This window comes from Polyodon spathula, chromosome 58 (genome assembly GCF_017654505.1).
Source record: "Polyodon spathula isolate WHYD16114869_AA chromosome 58, ASM1765450v1, whole genome shotgun sequence".
Lineage (NCBI taxonomy): Eukaryota > Metazoa > Chordata > Actinopteri > Acipenseriformes > Polyodontidae > Polyodon > Polyodon spathula.
The window spans coordinates 938,254-958,087 of NC_054591.1; the positions used below are offsets into that span (position 1 = coordinate 938,254).

The 19,834-nt window shown below is 46.0% G+C and overlaps 2 protein-coding genes across 3 annotated transcripts in view; both read left to right on the forward strand.

Moving 5' to 3' along the window:
• Positions 1-1,620: 1,620 nt before the first annotated feature.
• Positions 1,621-18,155, forward strand: LOC121307766 (protein-tyrosine sulfotransferase 2-like). 2 transcript variants are annotated; one of them, XM_041240040.1, is made up of 7 exons: positions 1,621-1,964; positions 3,409-3,608; positions 12,777-13,700; positions 14,036-14,234; positions 14,894-14,944; positions 16,462-16,508; positions 17,012-18,155. In XM_041240040.1, exons 3-6 carry the CDS (start codon positions 12,859-12,861, stop codon positions 16,492-16,494), a joined length of 1,125 nt encoding a protein of 374 aa, XP_041095974.1. In that variant the 5' UTR covers positions 1,621-1,964; positions 3,409-3,608; positions 12,777-12,858; the 3' UTR covers positions 16,495-16,508; positions 17,012-18,155. The 2 variants fall into 2 exon arrangements, with proteins under 2 accessions (XP_041095974.1, XP_041095975.1); XM_041240041.1 differs by lacking the exon at positions 3,409-3,608.
• A 1,138-nt stretch (positions 18,156-19,293) lies between these two features.
• LOC121307752 (clustered mitochondria protein homolog) overlaps positions 19,294-19,834 on the forward strand; it is a 12,010-nt gene continuing 11,469 nt past the window's right edge. The window contains exon 1 of the mRNA XM_041240021.1: positions 19,294-19,552. Within this exon, the coding sequence (XP_041095955.1) occupies positions 19,465-19,552 (88 nt within the window). The 5' untranslated portion in view covers positions 19,294-19,464. The remainder of the gene's footprint in view (positions 19,553-19,834) is intronic.

Below are 19,834 nucleotides of genomic sequence, written 5' to 3' on the forward strand. Positions count from 1 at the left end.
TTTGAGTGTGGAGACTACAGGCACTGGAACGAGTGGTGCGCCTTCCAGCCCCAGATCCAGTCCATGCGCCGCGTCCGCGACATGCAGTGGCACCAGAAGGGCTGCTTCAACTTCACCATGGCCACCAAGTGAGCACTGCCCCCTGCTGGCACCTCGGACTCAACGGCTGGCAGAGATCAACAGCCACAGAACTACCGACCAGCCAGCCAGCCAGACAGCCAGCCAGCTAACCAGCAGCCACTGCAGCTTTCTTTTTATTTCAGACATAATACCAGCTTGTAATGCGAAAATGGCAGCGCTGTTATAACAGACCATTCTGAGATTTTATTTATTTTGTGATGCAAATAAAATGCTTTTATTGAATGAATTTAACATGCTGAACTGGGCTTACTGGTTAGTGTGGTTTCCTCTTCCTCCTCCTTCTTCTTCTTCTTCTTCGATTCATTATTGTGTTGGTTTCATGCCAATTAGAAAGGAGCAGGTTGGTGGGTCTGCCTCTCTTAGTGTTACCGTGTGCTCTGTGCACACTAGGACAGTTTGGAGCACTTCAGGCTTTTCAGCTCACATCCCAATGCATTCTGGTATCTTTCACAGAAGGACTACACTTACCAGAATGCACTGGGGTGTAGTCCTCGTGTACACGGAGTCACAGGTAATTGACATGGTGTCATAGAATGCAGCCCTGACACAGAAGATAGAAAGGTGTGGTGTTTGGGGAATCACCACTAGGAGCCGCTCTTTCTGCAATCCATTATCTCCTCCCAGGCTCGTAAGAAGTCAATTTGTCTTCCACTGCAGCCTTCTACAGAGGACTTGCTTGATTTGAACTCATAGCATCCAGACCTCGGGGAGTCTTATAGCTGGACTGCAGAGTACCTCATCATCACCAGGAGTAATTTAGCACTGTTTTACCCTGCCTCTGGCGTGCTTGGTTTGGCTTTGCCATCCTGACAGCTTCACTACACTTTTCTGTGCTTTCTGCTTGGCATACAGACAGTACCACACGCTTATACTGAAAGGAGCAGCAGTCTGGTCTTTATAGACAGTGCTGGGGATCTTGCTCCTTTGCGTGCAGAACGGGTCAAACTCAGACACTGTTGTTAGTGTCTCTGGGATTGTGGGGCCTCATTTTGAAGCATCTATAACAACACAGGCAGTGGAGAATTTAAACAAAAATATCAGCTTTATAATATAATACAATAAATACAGAAAGAATGTAAGAAAACGCACCACTGTACATTTAGTGCAAAAGAACATCATTTTTGCAAGACACTGCAGCTTTAATATTGAATTACTAATTAAAAAAAAAAAAAATAGTAACTCGTGTTTATATTGTATTTCTAGAAATGAAAATGACTTTTGGACAATGACAAATTATAACACAAACTAAGTTTTGTTGAAAACAACTTATCCTGTCACATCAAATATATATAGATATATAGTATATATATATATATATATATATATATATATATATATATATATATATATATATATATAAACTACACTGGCAAAAAAAAACGTGGCAAAAGAGTGCCACGTTTTGAGGAAATACTGTATTGAGGAAATACTGTATTATATTTTCTGTCTGTAGAGCCTCTCCAGCTGTAACACACACAGCATTAGAGCTTTCATCCTGTGAAAGCTGGTCATTTCTCTGCTTTCAATCTAGTTTTAGTTTATTATGAAGTAACAACGAATCTCTAATTCTGTACGGAAATATTCACAAGGCACCTCACCTCGCCACTGTGGGCTTTGCGCCTGGCGTCATCGCGCAGTAATGAAGCTCCAGCAGCAGCGCCGCCTCTGCGCTTAGCCAGCACGGTAAGGGCAGGGTGGTGAGACTGAGCGCTGCTGGCTTTTCAAATTTCAATATTTCATGCCGTTTCCAGACGGATAATTGTGTGTAAACAACACGGTCCTGAAAGAGAAGGCAGTCGAGTGGAAAGACAGAATAAGCGTTGGTAAGCGCGGTGTTGTTTTTTTATCCAGTGTTAACGGCGTGTGTTTTCGGGTTCGTCAGTAAGTTTTGCGGTGGCGTTCATATCCTGGTGATCTGGAGAGAAACCCCGTCTAGCTCCATGTTAACTTTTAATAACAGAGCAGAATCGTTCTGCCGTGTGCCAGGCTTCTGAGACATCCTCCATATATGCTCTAATGTTGTAATATTTATGTATTTTCCCTGCTGGTTTTAATTACGTGTGAAATGTAAGCAGTGGCGCGGTACTGTAGCGTACTCGGTAGAAAGAAGGGGCTGCTGTTAGCGTTGCGTTTCCTGCTTTTGCCTTACAAAAAATAAACCTGAAGCTTGTATTTGTTAATAGAATTGCGATACCTTGAATAAAACGGTTGCACAAAACTTGTCTTGATGCAAATTAATGGGTTATTATTATAAAAAAAAAAATAAAAACACGTCCCGTGATACGGACATAACTCAATTGTTTTACTAAAGCGACAGGTTGAATTAGAAACTGCTCCATCTCGCTGTTTCCTCTCTTATGTGAGTGCACCTAGAGGTTCGGCAGATTTGCATTTTACCAGAGAAAAAGGAAGGTGTGTAAATGCCTTTCTTTGAAGAAGTTCTCGCGTTACAGTAACTGTGCTGTAAAAACGAGCCGCCACAGGCGCTTCGTGCATTGCCATTGCTGTTATAGTAACCTGGACTCGGTTACTTGTCGGCTATAGGGTTACAGTCGGGTATAGGGTTACAGTTCCCCAAGGAAAGAATGCCCGTCACCTTCCTTCACAAGTGTAGCTTTCTTAGAATGGAGGACCCCCTGTGGGAAAGCCCGCCCCGCTTCAGTGTGGCCGAGAGAACAGGGTTATACTAGAGGGCTCGACAAGGCTGCGTTAATGCAGCGGGTGTATAATTCAGTAATTCGTTTTTAATGAAGGGTGATTTGTATTCGACTTTAAATGCAGTACATCACACACCGTGCTTGCTGTTTCGAAGGCAGTGGGTTTGAGTAGCTCAGTGGTTAGAGAATGCGCTGGGCTGCAGTGTGGAAGGCAGTGGGTTTGAGTAGCTCAGTGGTTAGAGAATGCGTTGGGTTGCAGTGTGGAAGGCAGTGGTTTGAGTAGCTCAGTGTTTACAATGCTGGGCTGCAGTGTGGAAGGCAGTGGGTTTGAGTAGCTCAGTGGTTGGTGCTGGGCTGCAGTGTGGAAGGCAGTGGTTTGAGTAGCTCAGTGTTTACAATGTTGGGCTGCAGTGTGGAAGGCAGTGGGTTTGAGTAGCTCAGTGGTTGGTGCTGGGCTGCAGTGTGGAAGGCAGTGGGTTTGGGTAGCTCAGTGGTTAAAGTTCTGGGCTGAAATCACACCTCCTAAGCTTGACCCAAGATCCAGCTGAAAATGTTTATTTGTTTGTCCTCTCTTGCTCTTACTTGACTCGCTCCTGTTTTTCTTTGCCAGTTTATTTCTTTTTATTTGACACCTCCTGCCTATTCTGCCCCGTGCGCTCTGCTGGAAGTTGTGACCATGCTGACGGAGAGACCCAGGAAAGCTGTGTAGTAGAGACTGGACTGTGAGGCAGCGAGCTGGGGGACTGTCTAGAGCATAGTGCACCACCAAGTGGAGGAATCGCACTGGAAGAGGAGCAGCCGAGAGTAATGGTGAGGAAGACCCTTGCTGTGCTCGCTAACATAGCGCTCCCTCGCTATTCCACTGCGATCATTTACAAATTCCATCCATTCAAGGGTAGGCCTGTCCACACTAACTGTCCTGTGCTGTACTTTACAAATTCACAGTTTTTATTAAATTTAATTTCACACATCGAACATGCAGTGTCGCTTCTCACACCTGGAGAACATGCAGTGTCACCTCTCACATCTAGAGAACATGCAGTATTGCTTCACACTTAGAGAACAAAAAATGAGGCATAACGAAACTCAGAAGCAACAGAAGTGGGGATGTTGCTCTCTTTCTGTTGCATGAGTCGATAATTCACAAATACGTTTCATTTCTGGTTTGGCTGATGTTCGCAGTACATTGTAAGTGAACTGCCCTAAATTGAAATAGCGGAATAGCGCGGAGGTGCATTTGCAGTGTACTGCAGCTGTAAGCAATAGATGACAGGGTGGTTTACCACAAGTCACCGGGTAATGATGACTTGATCGCTAGGTGTGTTCAGTCTGTTTGTTTTCTCATTAGCAGTTTATTAGAGACACTGTTTGAGTGCCAGCCACCTGCTTTGAATGGGAAGTGGCTGCTTCCTGTTAAAAATTCAGAGCTACTCTTTCACGTGAGCTTCTGCTTTTGCAGAGTAATGTTGATGATATGAGTTCGTGTGCTGCAGTGCTGCTGTCAGTGTAACTGTCCTCGCCTGTAAGACTGAGCTCTTCAGGCAGAATGCCTCACTGGATCAATGGGATTATTTCTGTTCTCGTGTGGCTCTTTGATTTTGCTACTGCACAATGAGAGACAGTGTGGGTGTGTGTGCGCGTGCAATGCTAATGCTCAGCTTCCACTGGCTTCGCAATACAAAAAATTTACCTTTTTTTTTTTGTAAGAAGCTTCTTCAAACTCAGGGTTTTCCCCTTTTTGAAAGCTACAGTATTTGCGTGAAAGTGCACCGTTGAATTGCAGTGTCTTTCTTGCAGTGCTGTTCTCGTAGTTAATCTGAAGCCTGTACTGGAGTCTGTTCAGTCAGCCGCTCCATGTGCTGGAACTCCTGTTCGGAGATTCGTTGCTTTTGTTTCAGGTTCCTCGTGTGCTAGCAGTGAGCTCTCTCAGCTGTTAGGGGAACAATTAGAAAAGAGATATTGATGTTCTGCCAGCGTAATGCAGTTGCTTGAAAACTGAGCCTCCTGAGTTTGTGTAATTTAGTGGTTGCGGTGACTGAGGGAATTACGCCCTGCCGTCTGGGATTATTGTGCTGGCCGTGGGAAAGCACTCCAGCGGGACCCCCTGGCCTGCCTGAGCTGCTCTCTCATGGGGGGCTGCTTGGGAACGACCTGTGGAAAGAGAGCCGGGCACCGCTGCACACACGCTCCCCTGAGGGCTTCCCGAAAGAGTTCACCTTGAAGACTTCTTCTATAGTGCTGTCGCTGTTTTAGCCTTTCCTAGAGCGATTCTGTAGACCTACAGCCCTTTATAATAGTTTGTTTTTATTGTTTGACTAGCGTGCAAGGCACAAACCGAATTCTGATCACTAACTGCTTCCACGTGTTCTCCTGTTAGTCTGCAAGAAGCTTTTTGGGTTTGGTGTTATTGGGTGGATTTGCTAGCATTGCTAAGGATCCTCTTTCCCCACTGGGAATCGAGTGATTGAATCAGGATGGATGGGTTTTGGGGTGCAGAAATCCTGTGCTGTATCTGGGTCCTTGTTGCTCACACTGCCATGTGAGTTTTTGCTGACCAGAGCCTGATTCCTGACAGCCTCACACAAGTTTTCAATAAGAATTGTGGGCGGTCCTGCTTTAAAAGCCCTTAAAACTGCAGGCTGAGTAAAACTGAAGTATAAGGTGCATTTAGCATGCATATATATATATATATATATATATATATATATATATATATATATATATATATATATATATATATATATATATATATATATATATATATATATATATAAAAAAAATAAGTATATATATATACTCTGCTGTGAGACGACACAAAAACGTTGTCTACCTTCTGCTGCTTCGAAGTCCAACCCTCTTTACTCTAGTCCCGGAGAGGGAAAACACAGTGTTGCATTGAGCAGTAATGTATTCCTGCGTTTGTGTGTGTGTGATGAAGGGGTGCTCCAGTATAGTGAAAGTGCTTGTAAATGAGTTCCTGTATGCCAGAGCAGAAGCAGCTGATGCTTTTCACAAGAGCCTATTGTGCTTGAAGCAGAGGGGGGGCTGCAGGGCTGTGTAATCCTATCGGCTCAGCGGGACCTGACCCCCCCCCTGTGCCCTTTACAAGGAGCAGGAGCGCGACTCAGTCTGGGAGGAGACGAGACGACCCAGTCCTGCAATCCGGCTCTGTGTGTGTGTTTTAGCAAGAACCAACATTGCAACCAACGCTGCTTGAAATGCAATATTCAAATAGACGAGACCTCAAGGTCTTGCCTTGTCTTAGCGCTGTGTGTAAACGTATGAAAATAAGAATATTATTGTGATGATGATGATGATGATGTCTGGAAGCGGATGGCCTGTCTGCAACAGGTCTATCCCTTCTGTATAATTTTTCTTCTAATCATTTTTCATGGAGCAATTAAAGGCCACTAAAAAGCTCTGATTAATTCCTGCAGTTCTCAGTCATGTATTGCGGGATCAGTCTGCAGTGCTGTTTGTGATTCATTCTCTTGTTACACATGGAGGCTGTGTGAATTCTCCTGTGGGTCGAGAGCGCTCAGAGCACTGCCGCAGGGTCTAACTTGCTCCCATTTCTGTTTTCATACCAGGGATGTGGGGGATCCCCTGTCTTGCTCCCCTCTGTACTTCAGCTGGTCTTGAGTAATGCCCCCCCCCCCCCCCCCCCCCCCAAGTGTTAATTAGGCCCGCATTCAACACTGAATTGATTCATGGTCAGTCTAAATGGGGCAGTTGGGTGGATTTTATGCCTTGTTTAAATTGCTTTGTGTCTTCTACAGCCAATTCTTCCATTAAACTTGCCGTTTCTGTCATGAAGGGAGCTGCAGCCTGCCCTCATTATCGGTGGGGTCCCTTTCTGAAGCTGTCTCTGAGGAGCGACACCACACTGCCGGCTCTGTCATTACTGCCCTTCTGTAATGTCCCATCACCGTTGCATCCAGATACAGCGCCCAGTGTGAAAGCAGATTAGCTTTGCTACAGTCATTTGCAGCCTTTTAAGTCATTAGTCACTGCTTTTTAGATGTATCATTTTCTTTCTCTAATTCCACTCTGTGGGTGGTGCCATCGGCCCGTGATGGTTTAGAAAGTGTTTTTGTAACTCTGGATTTCTCCTTTTATGTCACAGGAAAGGCACTTGAGATAAGAAATGTCTTCCTCCTCGAACAGGCTGCACACACCCGGCACGGCTCAACTGATCTCTTTTAAACGTGTGCCTCTAAGCTCTGGCGTTCCCTCCTCTATTTTCTGTTTCTATTCCAGAGGACTTTTCTTTCCAGGTGTTTGTGTCATCGCTTTGTTGCAGTGTGGACCTTGTCGTCTATAAAGCGCTCTGCGTTCCCCCTGGCAAGAAGCAGCACTGTGCAAATCTAATTAGTGATACACACAGACACTCACACACACATCTTTCGATTAGCCTATGCAAGGGCTCTGAAATGCGGATTGCAATCAACCTAGTCATCTTTGCTGGGAGTGATCAGAATGTCTAATATGTTTGTAAGCTGCTCTGAGAGGATTGCTGTGCTCTGAGAGGAGAGAGAGGCTTCATTGTTGGGCAGGGTGAACCCTTGTTACGATGGCAGGAGTGGAGGGCACTGCTCTGAATGTGCTTGGCCAGCTCTTTGGAGCGGCTCTTTGTCATGTAACTGGGTTCTCAAGCTACTAGATTACAATTGCAGGAGACTTTGGTAAGATTTTTTTTTAAACTGTCTCTTAGCAACAGAATCAGAATTGTATTTGAGTTCTGAAACCGTTATTTTCAGATGTGTGGTGGAAGTCCCCAGTGCTGTGTTTGGTTTCGTAGGCAAGGTAAACGTAACTTTTGTTGCTCAAATGCAGTGAAGTCTGGGGCCCTGGTTTCTATGCCCTGGCTGTAAGAGGTGACTGAAGACAGCAGAATGATTAACACATATCTGCAAGTAAAGATCACTCTGCTGAAAACGACATTGATGTGGTTAAGAAAAGAAGGGCAGGATGTTCCTGGCTCTGCCTGCCCTTGTGTTGCAAGGATCCAGGAAGGCGTGTGGCTGCAGTAGCACTGTGAGTGGCAGCTGGATCGCATGGTGTGGTTGATACACTTGTTATCTCTGGAGACCACACTAATTTACTCACTGTTGTTTAAGAGGGACAGAGCGCCCCAGGAGGATAGGAGCTGCTCCCAGAGAGGGTCCCAATTCACCTCTCTCATTGACGTTCACTGCTTTCATCTGTTATTGATCTGGCCTGGGACCAGCAATTATGTGAGCTGTACTTCATCAGTTGTTTGATTGAGTCAGTAATTGATTTTCTTGAATTATTTGCTGTGACCTTTGCTTGATCTAATATTTTGACATTGATTATTCAGGGGGCTGTTAATTGTGCGCTGAACTATAGTCCTGCAGGATGGAAATGAGATTCCTGTTGCAGAGCAGATCCAAACATTCCAGGTGTTAATACAAGCTTGATTGGTCACAGTGTGTAGGTAACGAGCTCAGGTGGATCTTACTAAACTCCTGGTAAAACCAGGAATGGATCAGACTGCTGTGCAATAAGAGTCTTCTTTCCACCCCTGTACTAGCTTTACTGTTTGTCTTACATTGCCAAATGTAAATGCTGTCTACTTTCTGCAGAAAGAGGCCAAGAATAGAGAGTAGAGTGAAGTAATTGAGGCTGTGTGGAAGCATTGAAGGATGGGATCAGTATTTGTCTTTGCTGAGTTGGGGTGGGGGTGAGGGTGAGCTGGGTCACCTGCTGTACAGCCCCAGTGGAATCGCATGCTGCTTTTCAAACAGAAGCGCATTCCCGTCTGGCAGGAGTCCTCGCCGCTGTTCTGTGGTTCTGGTGATGGGGAATTCTCTGTCTGTAGCTGACGTGACGTATCTAACGTGAAATACAAAAGGGAGACGTTTCAGTATCAGAATTGCTTAAGAGTGCTCGGCAGCCCTGGCAGACTGAGATCATGTGATCAGCTCTCCCAAACCGCCTGCCTGTAGGCTTGGACAGGATGTCACATTCAGTAAAAATAGAGTCCTTTAACCACAAAACGCTTCCCACGTGACCGCTTCTAACAGCACTCTGTGTCACACGGGAAAGCATCCCACACAACAGTGGTTCAACTGCGCACTTAGTGTGGAACTGAGCCGAGAGCTCTGTGAAGATCCGGTACTAACCCCTCCGCTTCAGCACCCAGGCATCAAACTTAGTGCTTCAGTACAAAAGCTTAGTGTTTCAGTCTGGGTCAGTCCTCGGTGGTTTTGAGCGATTCAAGCTGTTCAATGATAAACTACCAGAAGGGAAGAATCAATAAGGAGCAGCTCCTGGAGCAACAGCGAGCCCCTGGTCTGAGATGAATCTCAGTCTAGAGTGTAGGGTGGCTCCAGTCTGATAGTGGATCAAACAAACCGAATGACTGACCCTGCAGTACAGGGTTAATAAAGCCTTCTAGGGGTCAGTGAAAGGACCCAGCTGAGAAAGGAAAGGACCTAGCTTGCTTGCTGGAAGGGTGGGTCCTTGTGGTCGGAAATCCTCTGAAGAGGAGATTTGGGATTTGCAGATCCTCATTATCGTTATTATATTTTGGAGAACAGTCGGGTATTGTTTTGGGTGTAATTACACAGTTCCACATCCCCTTCAGTCACTGTGTGTAGAATTGCATCAAGTTACGTTTCCTATCTATATCTGTTTTATAATGCATCGTGTTTTTTTTTAAGTTTTGGCAGGGCAACTTCTCGAACTCCTATAGAGTTCACACACACTGTTTAAAAATTAAAAAAATGAATTTCAAAAATCATATGCTTACCGAAGAGGATCGCTCAGCCAGCCTGACTTGCTGTTATCTAATAAGAAATGATTTGACAAGGAAGGATGCTAGGATACACTTGATTTATTTTCCGTGAGCTGAAGGAAACGCTCCTGGTCTGTGGTTCTTTCCTATTGGGAAGCCGGAGCCTGGGATATGCAGAGAGTGGTCAGGTGCAGGGGCAGGGATCCAGGGATAATCCTGTAAGCCAGAGGCCGGATTGTAAAGTCAATTCTGAAGCCAGTCAAGTTCAGATGGAATTGGAACGGAGTGACGTTGCTGATGTGATTTCGTGCTGGTGAGAACACAGAGGCGCCTGTTCTGAACAGCAGTTTAGACATCCTCTATTACCGGGCAGGCACGTTTACAAGGGCAGCATTTTCCATAGCAGTCTGAATTGGAGTTTCTGTCTAGGGTGTGGGCAGTTTCCTTTCCTTCCTTGTGTTTTAGTTTTATGATAAGCATTTTATTTACTTGGCAATATTATTTTTTTCGGGAGTGATTACAGTCTGACTTTTAAAGGTCAGCGTTTATGATATTCCTCAGAAAAACATTTCTTTCCACGCTTGTCACAGGTTTCATGATTTCTCTGAAATGTACCCATTGCTGTGTAATGTGTAGTAATTCGTATTTCTTAAAGACTAATGTAAGTGTAGATGTTTTCTCAGCCCGCGTTTGCTTTACTGAATCACTGCCTGTCACGTTCAGGAACCTGGCAGCTGATTCAGGTTGTGTCCGGTTAGTGACTGAACACAGCATGTTTCTATAAAGTGTCTTCAGCGTTAAAAAACACAGGCTGCATCAGAGATTGAAAATATTTCTGCTTAATAATCGCTCTGCCAGGACAAAAAGGGGGACCGTCATGTATCTGTTGTTATTTATATTCTGCAATTTAACATTTACTGTTGTTCAGGTAACTATTGAAATATTTAGAAAGATTTTACTGTAGTGAGAAGTGATCCATTTTGAATGTGACCACAGTATTTTACTGTTTTAATAAACAATATGTCTGATCATGAAATATCTATTTTAGACCGTGAAGTGCCTTCAAATAAGCAATTTTTCACAGTGGGGGAAAAAAAAAATTACAGCCCAGCTGATAAATATTCTTAATTTAATGCGATGCAGTGGCTGATCGTTCTTCATGCATCTTTCCTGGGGACTGTCTACATCAAGACCCTGTGCTGTATTAAGGGTTGCAGTCTCAGGGCTGTGTCTGTCTTGTAATTACACGCCTGGACGCACATGCCCCAAAGCAGGGAGATTGAAACCAGCTGTGTGTACTGAACCGAGACCCAGAGCCTAGTCCTATGTTGCAAGCAGTAATTACTGTGTCTCCACTTGACAGCACAGTCCAAGTCTTCCGCACAGGAATTTAGAGATGCCTGAATAGTCCTCGAGTGTGCTGAGCCAGAAGATCAGGTGTAGGGAAAAAAACACCAAAACAACAGAGAAGGTGAAAACAGTAACACTGCAAACGCCTTGCACACTCCATTTTGGTTTTGTGTTACACAAACGCAGAGCAAGGATCAGTGGTATCGGAATAGCCCTATACACTAAACGTAATGAAAGGCAAACTAGATGCAAGGCAGAAAGGGAAAGAGAGAGGAGTCAGAGAAGAAAGTGAAAGAAGTCGTCACTCCAGGGCTTTGTATTAGCTGATGGCATCGCAGTGTGTGAAAGGTTGCTGCATTAGTCATGATTTCAGTTTGAGTCCAAAGTGATTAACGAATGGGGTACTTTTTGTACAGCCCATTCTGGGAAGGCGTAGATAGATAAATCGCAAGTGTTTATAACATGCTGTTGTCATTTCTGTAATGACACAATTTTGTTGAAACACGCTTACTCCAGACGCCACCAGGAAGTGCCGCTCTAGATACTGGAAGAGGGAGTGACGCGTCTGGCCCTGTGCTTTGCCTAATGGAAGAACTGACACTGTGCCGTGTGTATTGTAGCACTCTGCAAAACCAGGACACTGTTCCCGTGGCTGCTGTCACTCCAGAGAAGTGAGGGCAGTGACAGTATATTTGGCAGCGTGGCACTCCGCTGGTACTGTTCTGGTAAGTGGCAGGATCGATGGTAGTGGAGACTTCAATCCTCATTCTGCTGCCCTCCCCCTTCCCAGTTCAGCCAGAGCAGCAGGACACCTTTACGACCATCTGCATATTCGTCACTGAAGTTCAGAATAATCAGCATGTATGTTGATCTCCGGCTGTACGAGGAAAGCGTGCATCTCTCGTCAGCGGCAGAAACGTGTCCGAAGCAGGGTTCGCATTAAAATGTCATAACGCTAGAGCAGCTGTTGGGGCGAATTAGTGTTTGCCAACGAAAAAACAATTTTGCGTCTTGTTAGAGTTTGCTGCTACCTGCGTGAAGCAAAGGGTGTCTCTGTCCCTGGTGTTCCTGTTGCATTGCTTACGTATAAGGTGCAGTCTATTCAAAACAAAATATTTTTTTAGGTTTGTGACACGGCCGTGCGTTACAAATGAGGTACTTAAATATAGAACAAACAGCAATGCCGTGTGGAAGCAAGGGGTCTTGATAAGAGCAAATAAGGGAGGACTTTATCTGCGCAGAGCAGCAGGGGGAGTGACTCGCTCTGCTGCTGTTCAGCTGGAGCAGAGACCAGGTCCATCTGTCTCGATGCAGGGATGGGAAGTCTTAGTTGCTGTTGGAGACAAGCTGGCAAGACAAAGATTGTTGTAAAAATGATATTTACCGGCTTGGTTTTACCACCTGCTTCTGTTTGGTTTTGGTGATTACAGTAAATTGTTTTGCTGAATGATAGAAACGCAGTCTTTTAAAGTCTATAAATAAATAGTTTTAATATACCGATGCAAGTCCAGCTGCCACTTGATTGACCAAGACCTGATTATCTGAAACACTGGACTAGCCAAAACTCATTTAGTGTAAAAATGAAAGCATTTCATGTTCTACTCCATGACGAGTCTGGATAATTAAGTGTTTGCTGTCCTTTTTACTGAAAGCCTGTTTTTTCAAAATCTGAACAGCAATGAATACAGCGTTTCATTCTCCTTGTGCAATCATTTCATTTGTACAGGTCTGCACACAAATAAAACAAATTACATGCAGTGCTTTACCTCCGCGTGTGCCCTCTTCTCTTATCTCATGTGGCAATAGCAATTGGTTATATAAGGATAAGTGAAGTAACATGATCTCTGTCTCTCTCCCCTTCCCTCTAGATCTGCAATGGTTAGAAGCTCATCGCTGGCGGTGGAACAGTAGTGTTCAAACTCAAGCGGAGAGCCTTGTGTTTTTTGGGGTATGCGCATCTCCACCAGGCGGGTTGCCGTGGCAGCAGGCTGCGTGGCCGGCATGCTGCTGATGGTGCATGTGTGCCAGCAGGTCCTGGAGTGCCAGCGGGAGGAGGAATACAAGAAGGGCTCGGGCGCGGTGATGCGGCCGGAGCAGGACGGCCTGTCTGTGGTGGACTGGCAGCGCGTGGAGTACCACTACAACAAGGACATGCCGCTGATCTTCGTGGGCGGGGTCCCTCGTAGCGGCACCACCCTCATGCGGGCCATGCTGGACGCGCACCCCGAGATCCGCTGCGGGGAGGAGACCCGCATCATCCCACGCCTACTGTCCATGCGCCAGGCCTGGTCCAAGTCCGAGCGGGAGAAGATGAGGCTGGACGAGGCGGGAGTGACAGATCAGGTGCTGGACTCTGCAGTGCAGGCTTTTATCCTGGAGGTGATCGCCCGGCACGGAGAGCCGGCCCAGTACCTCTGCAACAAGGACCCCTTCACCCTCAAGTCCTCCCTCTACCTCTCCCATCTGTTCCCCAACTCCAGGTTCCTGCTGCTGCTCCGCGATGGCCGGGCCTCGGTGCACTCCATGATCAGCCGCAAGGTGACCATCGCAGGCTTTGACCTGAGCAGCTACCGCGACTGCCTGGTCAAGTGGAACAAGGCAGTGGAGGCCATGTACTCTCAGTGCCTGCAGGTGGGGCCGGCCCGGTGCAAGCCGGTGCACTACGAGCAGCTGGTGCTGCACCCGCGCAGGTCCATGCAGGAGATCATGCGCTTCCTGGAGATCCACTGGGACGAGGCCGTGCTGCACCACGAGGACGCCATCGGCAAGCCTGGCGGAGTCTCCCTCTCCAAGTAAGGGGCCCGGACGCCCGCGGCCCATTCCACGCTCTGTGTCTTACAGTTTGGAGCTCCTGCATTGGAACAGAGGCTGAGATCTTGTCTAACATATACATTTTTCAAGTTGTATAGCCAAAAGCTTTGTGATTTCCAGAGCCCCTAATTTTGCTGTAACACGCATGCCGTGGAATGGGCCTCGTAAGGACACGCGGCTCTTGCTGTGGTGTTGATTCTGTTTTCTGTGTAACTTTGGTATTTTGAGCGCTCCTAGAAACCTGTCTGTTGCTCCTGGTTGGTATTTTGTCACTCCTGAGAGTGTGTGTGTGTGTGTGTGTGCTGTGCCTCTGCAGGACGGAACGCTCCACGGACCAGGTGATCAAGCCCGTGAATCTGGAGGCGCTGTCCAAGTGGGTGGGGCACATTCCCGTGGACGTGATGACAGACATGGCCGAGATCGCGCCCATGCTGACCCGGCTCGGGTACGACCCCAACGCCAACCCGCCCAACTATGGCAGCCCGGACCCTCTCGTGGTCAATAACACTCAGCGGGTAGGCATGATCTCTGAAGGGTCTTTAGCAGTGCTGGAACTCACATAATAGGCAGGCAAAGTCACATGACTCGCACCGCCCACACAGCTGTCTCAGTCAGTCAGTCCTCTTGATGCAATGAAAAGAGCATTAGGAACCTCTGTTACAAATGACTCAAAGGCGGCTAGAAATGCTGATGAAGACGACAGCAGCAGCACAACAAAGCCACAGGCTCATAAAGTAAAGCACTTTGGAGAAAGACACTTTGTGGAAAGGAGATGCATGCATTGCCTATTGCTTAGAAGCTCAGTATACAAATGAAATGGGAGTTGGTATAATAATTCTTGTTTTAGTGGCGCTCCCTTCAGATTTCAGACTGCACTGCATCACTAGTCTGGGTGCAGTTCCACTGAGCTCCATAGAGAGGGGGGGGGGGGGGGGAGGGGGGGGGGGGGGGGGGAGGGGGAGGGGGGGGGCGGGGGGGGGCTCACAACACCAGTCTTTCAAGGCATCTATTGAGTAGCAGAGGGATTATGAAAAATAATCCTTTCATCCCTGGACAAATTGCTGGATTACTGGTGACCAGGGAGGTGGGTTAAAGTGGCACTGTTCCAGTAGGATGTTTTGAACGGCACATCGTGAAGGGAGCTGTTAGATGTGACTTCTTTTCTGTTTTTCAGGTAATGAAGGGAGATTTTAAAGCGCCGGCCAATTTAAAAGGACAGCCTCAGGTGAGCGAGACCCCGTTGTGAACTGTGTCGGAGACACCTCCATATATCCGCACAGTCTCATACTCCCCAGGAATTAAACATGCTTCATAGTGTTAATACCAAGTCTCATGACAGTTCGATCGCCTCCACTGTGTCCCTCACGCCCAGTCAAGTGAAGCAGTGAGACAATGGCATGTTTCTGTTTGGGTCTGTGTTTGCACGCACTGATAGATACAGTCAGCACTGTGTTGCAATGGCAGATCCCCACTGCTTCTTTTTTACTGCCAGACACAAGAATCTGACAGCCTTTCAAAACCGCAGATTAATTAGCCATTGATTTTCGTTTGTGGCTCTCGGTCGCCGGTGTGGTTGGTGTTTTTGTTTTTGCTAATTTGTTTTTGGCTCGTCTCGGGCTTGTTAAGTAATTGTTGTGTTTATTGATTGAAAGATGAACTGAGGTTATTGGATTGCTTGTAATTATTCATGTCCGTTTCCAGATGCATGTACCCTATCTGTATTTGTGCTTGCGTGAGTCCAGACACAGCCTCTGCAGCACACTGCAACGAGAGAAGGCTTTAGCAAGATAACAAGCCCTGTGACTTGTCAGAGCAGCGTCTCTCTGTATCCCGAGGGGAATGCTCTGTGTCTCGTTCAAACTGAGTGTCTCAGTAAAGAGCTGTGTGCGGGGGGCAGGGGTTGCTATTCCCAGGGTGGGCCTTCCTCTCTTAACAGATTTAATATTCCTGCACATGCTGTCATCTTCCTGAAGGGGGCGCTCTTCTGATTGTCCAGGTCAGATAGAATGAACATGGCATCTGATAATCTTTCCTTCTGTGGTTTTAACTATCGTATTTTAAAGGGAGCATTTCATCAGCCTTTTTAGTACATATTTTTATTTTGTATTGTGGAATAGCTTAGAACCTCCTGCCAATGCTTCTCCCTCAGTCCACATTAACAAACACACACAGGTCGTATTTATACTGCTCTGAGATCTCTGTGTGCTGCTGATTGAGTTTGAGCCACACCTGTTTTTATTGGGTTGTTTGAGCCGGTAAACACTCTCCACTTTATTGTTTGTTTCTCGTTACTCATTAGTATAAACTGCACCTTTTGTAATTAAATTGCGAGAACATTGTTTCTTTCTGACATGTGTGAAGCCGGTGGTTTAGGTAGGTCTCAGTTAAACCATGCGCTCGCTGCAGAACTTGTCTCAGATCTGGAGCTGCAGGAGGTGCACACCCTGGTTTCCTATGCCGGGCGCTGCTTCATTTGTCAGCTGATAGACCGCTCACCACAGGGTTTCTGCAAAGGTGACAAAACCAAACAGACATCTCAATGTACCTGCTGAGTGTTTTTGGTTTGTTTTTTCACTGAATGCAGCCACACCGTTTCTCATTATTATTTTTTATATATTTAGCGGCTGTGTGTTTTATTTGATTTTGCATAAAAGCTCATAAACATAAAAGTTCAGTTGATAGGCACGGTTTGAAATTTGCATCACTGCCCCCTTTAACTAAAGTGTGATTTGCTTTTTGCAGGCGATGCAGAACACATCCGAGACGCAGCGGTGAAGCGGGGGAAGCGGGTTTGTACATATCCTTTATATCTCTTTAGAGTTTGTAAGCCTATACTAATCCCAAATCACAAGTGTGCTGTTCATTTAATACCTGTTACATTAGTTTAAGTTCAGGACAGTGCAGTTTCCTGGTATAGGATGGCATTTGTACAGGAGATTGCAACGGTGTGCCAGGTGCTGTGACTAAAATACTCAAGACTAATAGAATGACAGTCATGCACGCTACAATATATTTGCATTTGTACTGTCATCAACGCCCGTACAGTATTTTAACTTGCAGTTATTGTGTTGTACGTTTTACTAATTGAGTTACATTACAGATCAGTAAGACCATATTTTTTTTCCTAAACTGAACCATATAGAGAGTTAAAGATCAGCAAACCCCTCTGTGCGGGCGCCTGTATGAAGCAGGGCAGCAGTGTCATGAGACTTGGTATTAACACTATGAAGGATGTTTAATTCTTGGGGAGTATGAGACTGTATGGATATATGGATATATGTTTCTTTTCCAGAACACAGAGTCCCGAATCGCAGTCTCCGATTCCAGCCACCTGCACAGGAAGCGCGGCCCCGCCCTGGCCCACAGCACTTCCACGCAGCTCTTTGGAATGTGTATTTTTATTTTTAATTTCTTTTGCTTTTTTTTTTTTTTTTTTTAATTCAATCTTCATGGGAGAGAACCATCTATCACAAAGTGCACCGGAGCAGTTGGATTTCAAACACACGTCCTGCCTCTGCGGAGAGAAGGGTGTGTGAGCTGTGTGCACTCAGAGGCAGGAGCCCTGCCTGTGTGCTCTGCACTGCACTGCCTTGCATTTGTGAAGGACTGAACTGATTGTGTGGAGACCTCACCTGCGTGTGAGGGTTTTAAATGTTTCTATTGTGTACAGGGTGATCCCTCTAGAGGAGCCCTCTAACAGTGTTCCTTGCAGGTGTCCCACATCAGTTTACACCAATGCGCTCTGAAAGGGGCAGCATTATTAAACGGGTCTTGTTTAGGGAACTCCTGAATCTCAGAAGACTGTATCTTATACATTTGTATTAAAAAAAAAAGAGAGAAACTTCTGAACCTCAAGGGTTAAAGCCAGTCTTTACTCTTTTTAGCTGAGCACCCTGCAGGAAGTAAGTATAGAACCCTTTGAAAGGTGTCGAATGTTCTCGTGTCACATGACTGAAGCAGTGCTGCTTGTCTCCTGTCTCGTGAACACCCTTTCCCTGGAGTGTGTCTGTACCGCTGACATGCAGACACACCCCAATCACAGGACACTGACACTGATCACTCTGACAGATACAGGTCATGTCCAGCTGTTAATAATGCTGGAGAGCAGCAAAGCTGAGGCTGGCCCTCTGCTGAGCTGTTCATCTGGGCAGCTGGGGCTCAGTCACTGGACCTTAACCTCTGGGAAGTGTTCCCTGGAGGACTTAGAGATAATCCCAACCTCGACCACTGATAAACCTGCCTGCAGTTTTGTATTTTCTTTTTGCATTCCGATTTTGATTATAAATTATGTATGGAAAATCAACCAAGCACTGTTAGTGATTTTTCTAAATTCTATTATGTCTTTGTGTGTATAGATGCCACACACATGAAGAATTCATACAACACGAATGAGACCTGAGGTTATGGATCAAATAAAATCTTGTTTTGCACAACTAGCCAGGTGTCTTGTGTGTGTTGATTTCTGTTTTAGGCTGTACAGCACTCTGTCTGGACCTTGTGTAAAGCACAGTATAGCTGACGAGACTGTCTGGACCTTGTGTAATGCACAGTATAGCTGACGAGACTGGACCTTGTGTAATGCACAGTAAAGCTAACGCTACTCTGTCTGGACCATGTTTAATGCACAGTATAGCTGACGAGACTGTCTGGACCTTGTGTAATGCACAGTATAGCAGACGAGACTGGACCTTGTGTAATGCACAGTATAGCTGATGACACTGTCTGGACCTTGTGTAATGCACAGTATAGCAGACAAGACTGGACCTTGTGTAATGCACAGTAAAGCTAACGCTACTCTGTCTGGACCATGTTTAATGCACAGTATAGCTTATGAGACTGTCTGGACCTTGTGTAATGCACAGTATAGCTGACGAGACTGTCTGGACCTTGTGTAATGCACAGTATAGCAGACGAGACTGGACCTTGTGTAATGCACAGTATAGCTGATGACACTGTCTGGACCTTGTGTAATGCACAGTATAGCAGACGAGACTGGACCTTGTGTAATGCACAGTAAAGCTAACGCTACTCTGTCTGGACCATGTTTAATGCACAGTATAGCTTATGAGACTGTCTGGACCTTGTGTAATGCACAGTATAGCTGACAAGACTGGACCTTGATTTTGATGTCGCACAGCAATCATACATTTCTTGGAAATTGTCATGTTAAAATTTGCTATACCATTTAATTATTCTTATTACCTAGATGTAATATATATCTGTATATATTGTATAGGGTGATGTGTGGTACACAAGCTGATTTTCACCCACTCAAGCTGTTTGACCAGTAAGCCCACTTGTACTAAAGCCACTGGAGATGAGCCTGCTAGATCTGCCCCATTCTGCTCCCGAGAGCTGTGAAGTGTTCCTGCGCTGGGGAGAGCGTTGCTGGGTTGATGCACCAGAGCTGTACAGACATGCAGGACCTGGGGGCACACGCTCATCCTACATTAAATGACATTGCATTCTGACAGATGTAGCGCATCTAAAGACATGAAGCTGTCCGTATAAGGGAGAGGAGGCCACACCCACCTCTCCCTATTGCATCTAGGCAAGGAGAGCTCGGAGCTAGCAGGGTCCATGTGAACACTGGGAGGACGAGTGAGACTTGAGTGTAGGGAAGTGGTAAGGGAGAAAGGCTGCTGCCAGCCACACAGCTAGAGAGTGAGGGAGTACAGTATAGCTTCAGAGAGGCATTCCAGCGCAGTCAGGTTTCTCTAGAGCAGGACGTGGTTTTGAGAAGGAATGATGAGCGACAGTGAGGAGGGTCCCCTTGGTGCAAAGCCACCTACCCAGGCAGAGAACGGGATTGGAGAGGCAGAGGCAGGAACAGGTAAGAGCTGTTGGTTAAACCATCATTCAGGTCTCATGAGGAAAACCCATCCTGCATGTGAACTGAAGAAATGCAATACGTGTATGCAAGGGTAATTTGATATGCAACATATAATAATATATACTGCAACATATTAACATATACCTTCTAGGAGTTTCCTATGGTACAAGCATAGAAATGTGTTATAATGCACAATAATATTGTGGTAAAGCCCAGAGAGGTATGATTGAGCACGTTCAAAAATAAACCGTGATTAATGCACAGTATAAGCATGGGGAAAGT

Coding starts and splice junctions, on each gene's coding strand:
- LOC121307766 (XM_041240040.1), top strand. CDS start 12,859: ATGCGCATCTCCACCAGGCGGGTTGCCGTGGCAGCAGGCTGCGTGGCC. Junction 13,701..14,035: donor GGCGGAGTCTCCCTCTCCAA/GTAAGGGGCCCG, acceptor GTGCCTCTGCAG/GACGGAACGCTCCACGGACC. Junction 14,235..14,893: donor TGGTCAATAACACTCAGCGG/GTAGGCATGATC, acceptor TCTGTTTTTCAG/GTAATGAAGGGAGATTTTAA.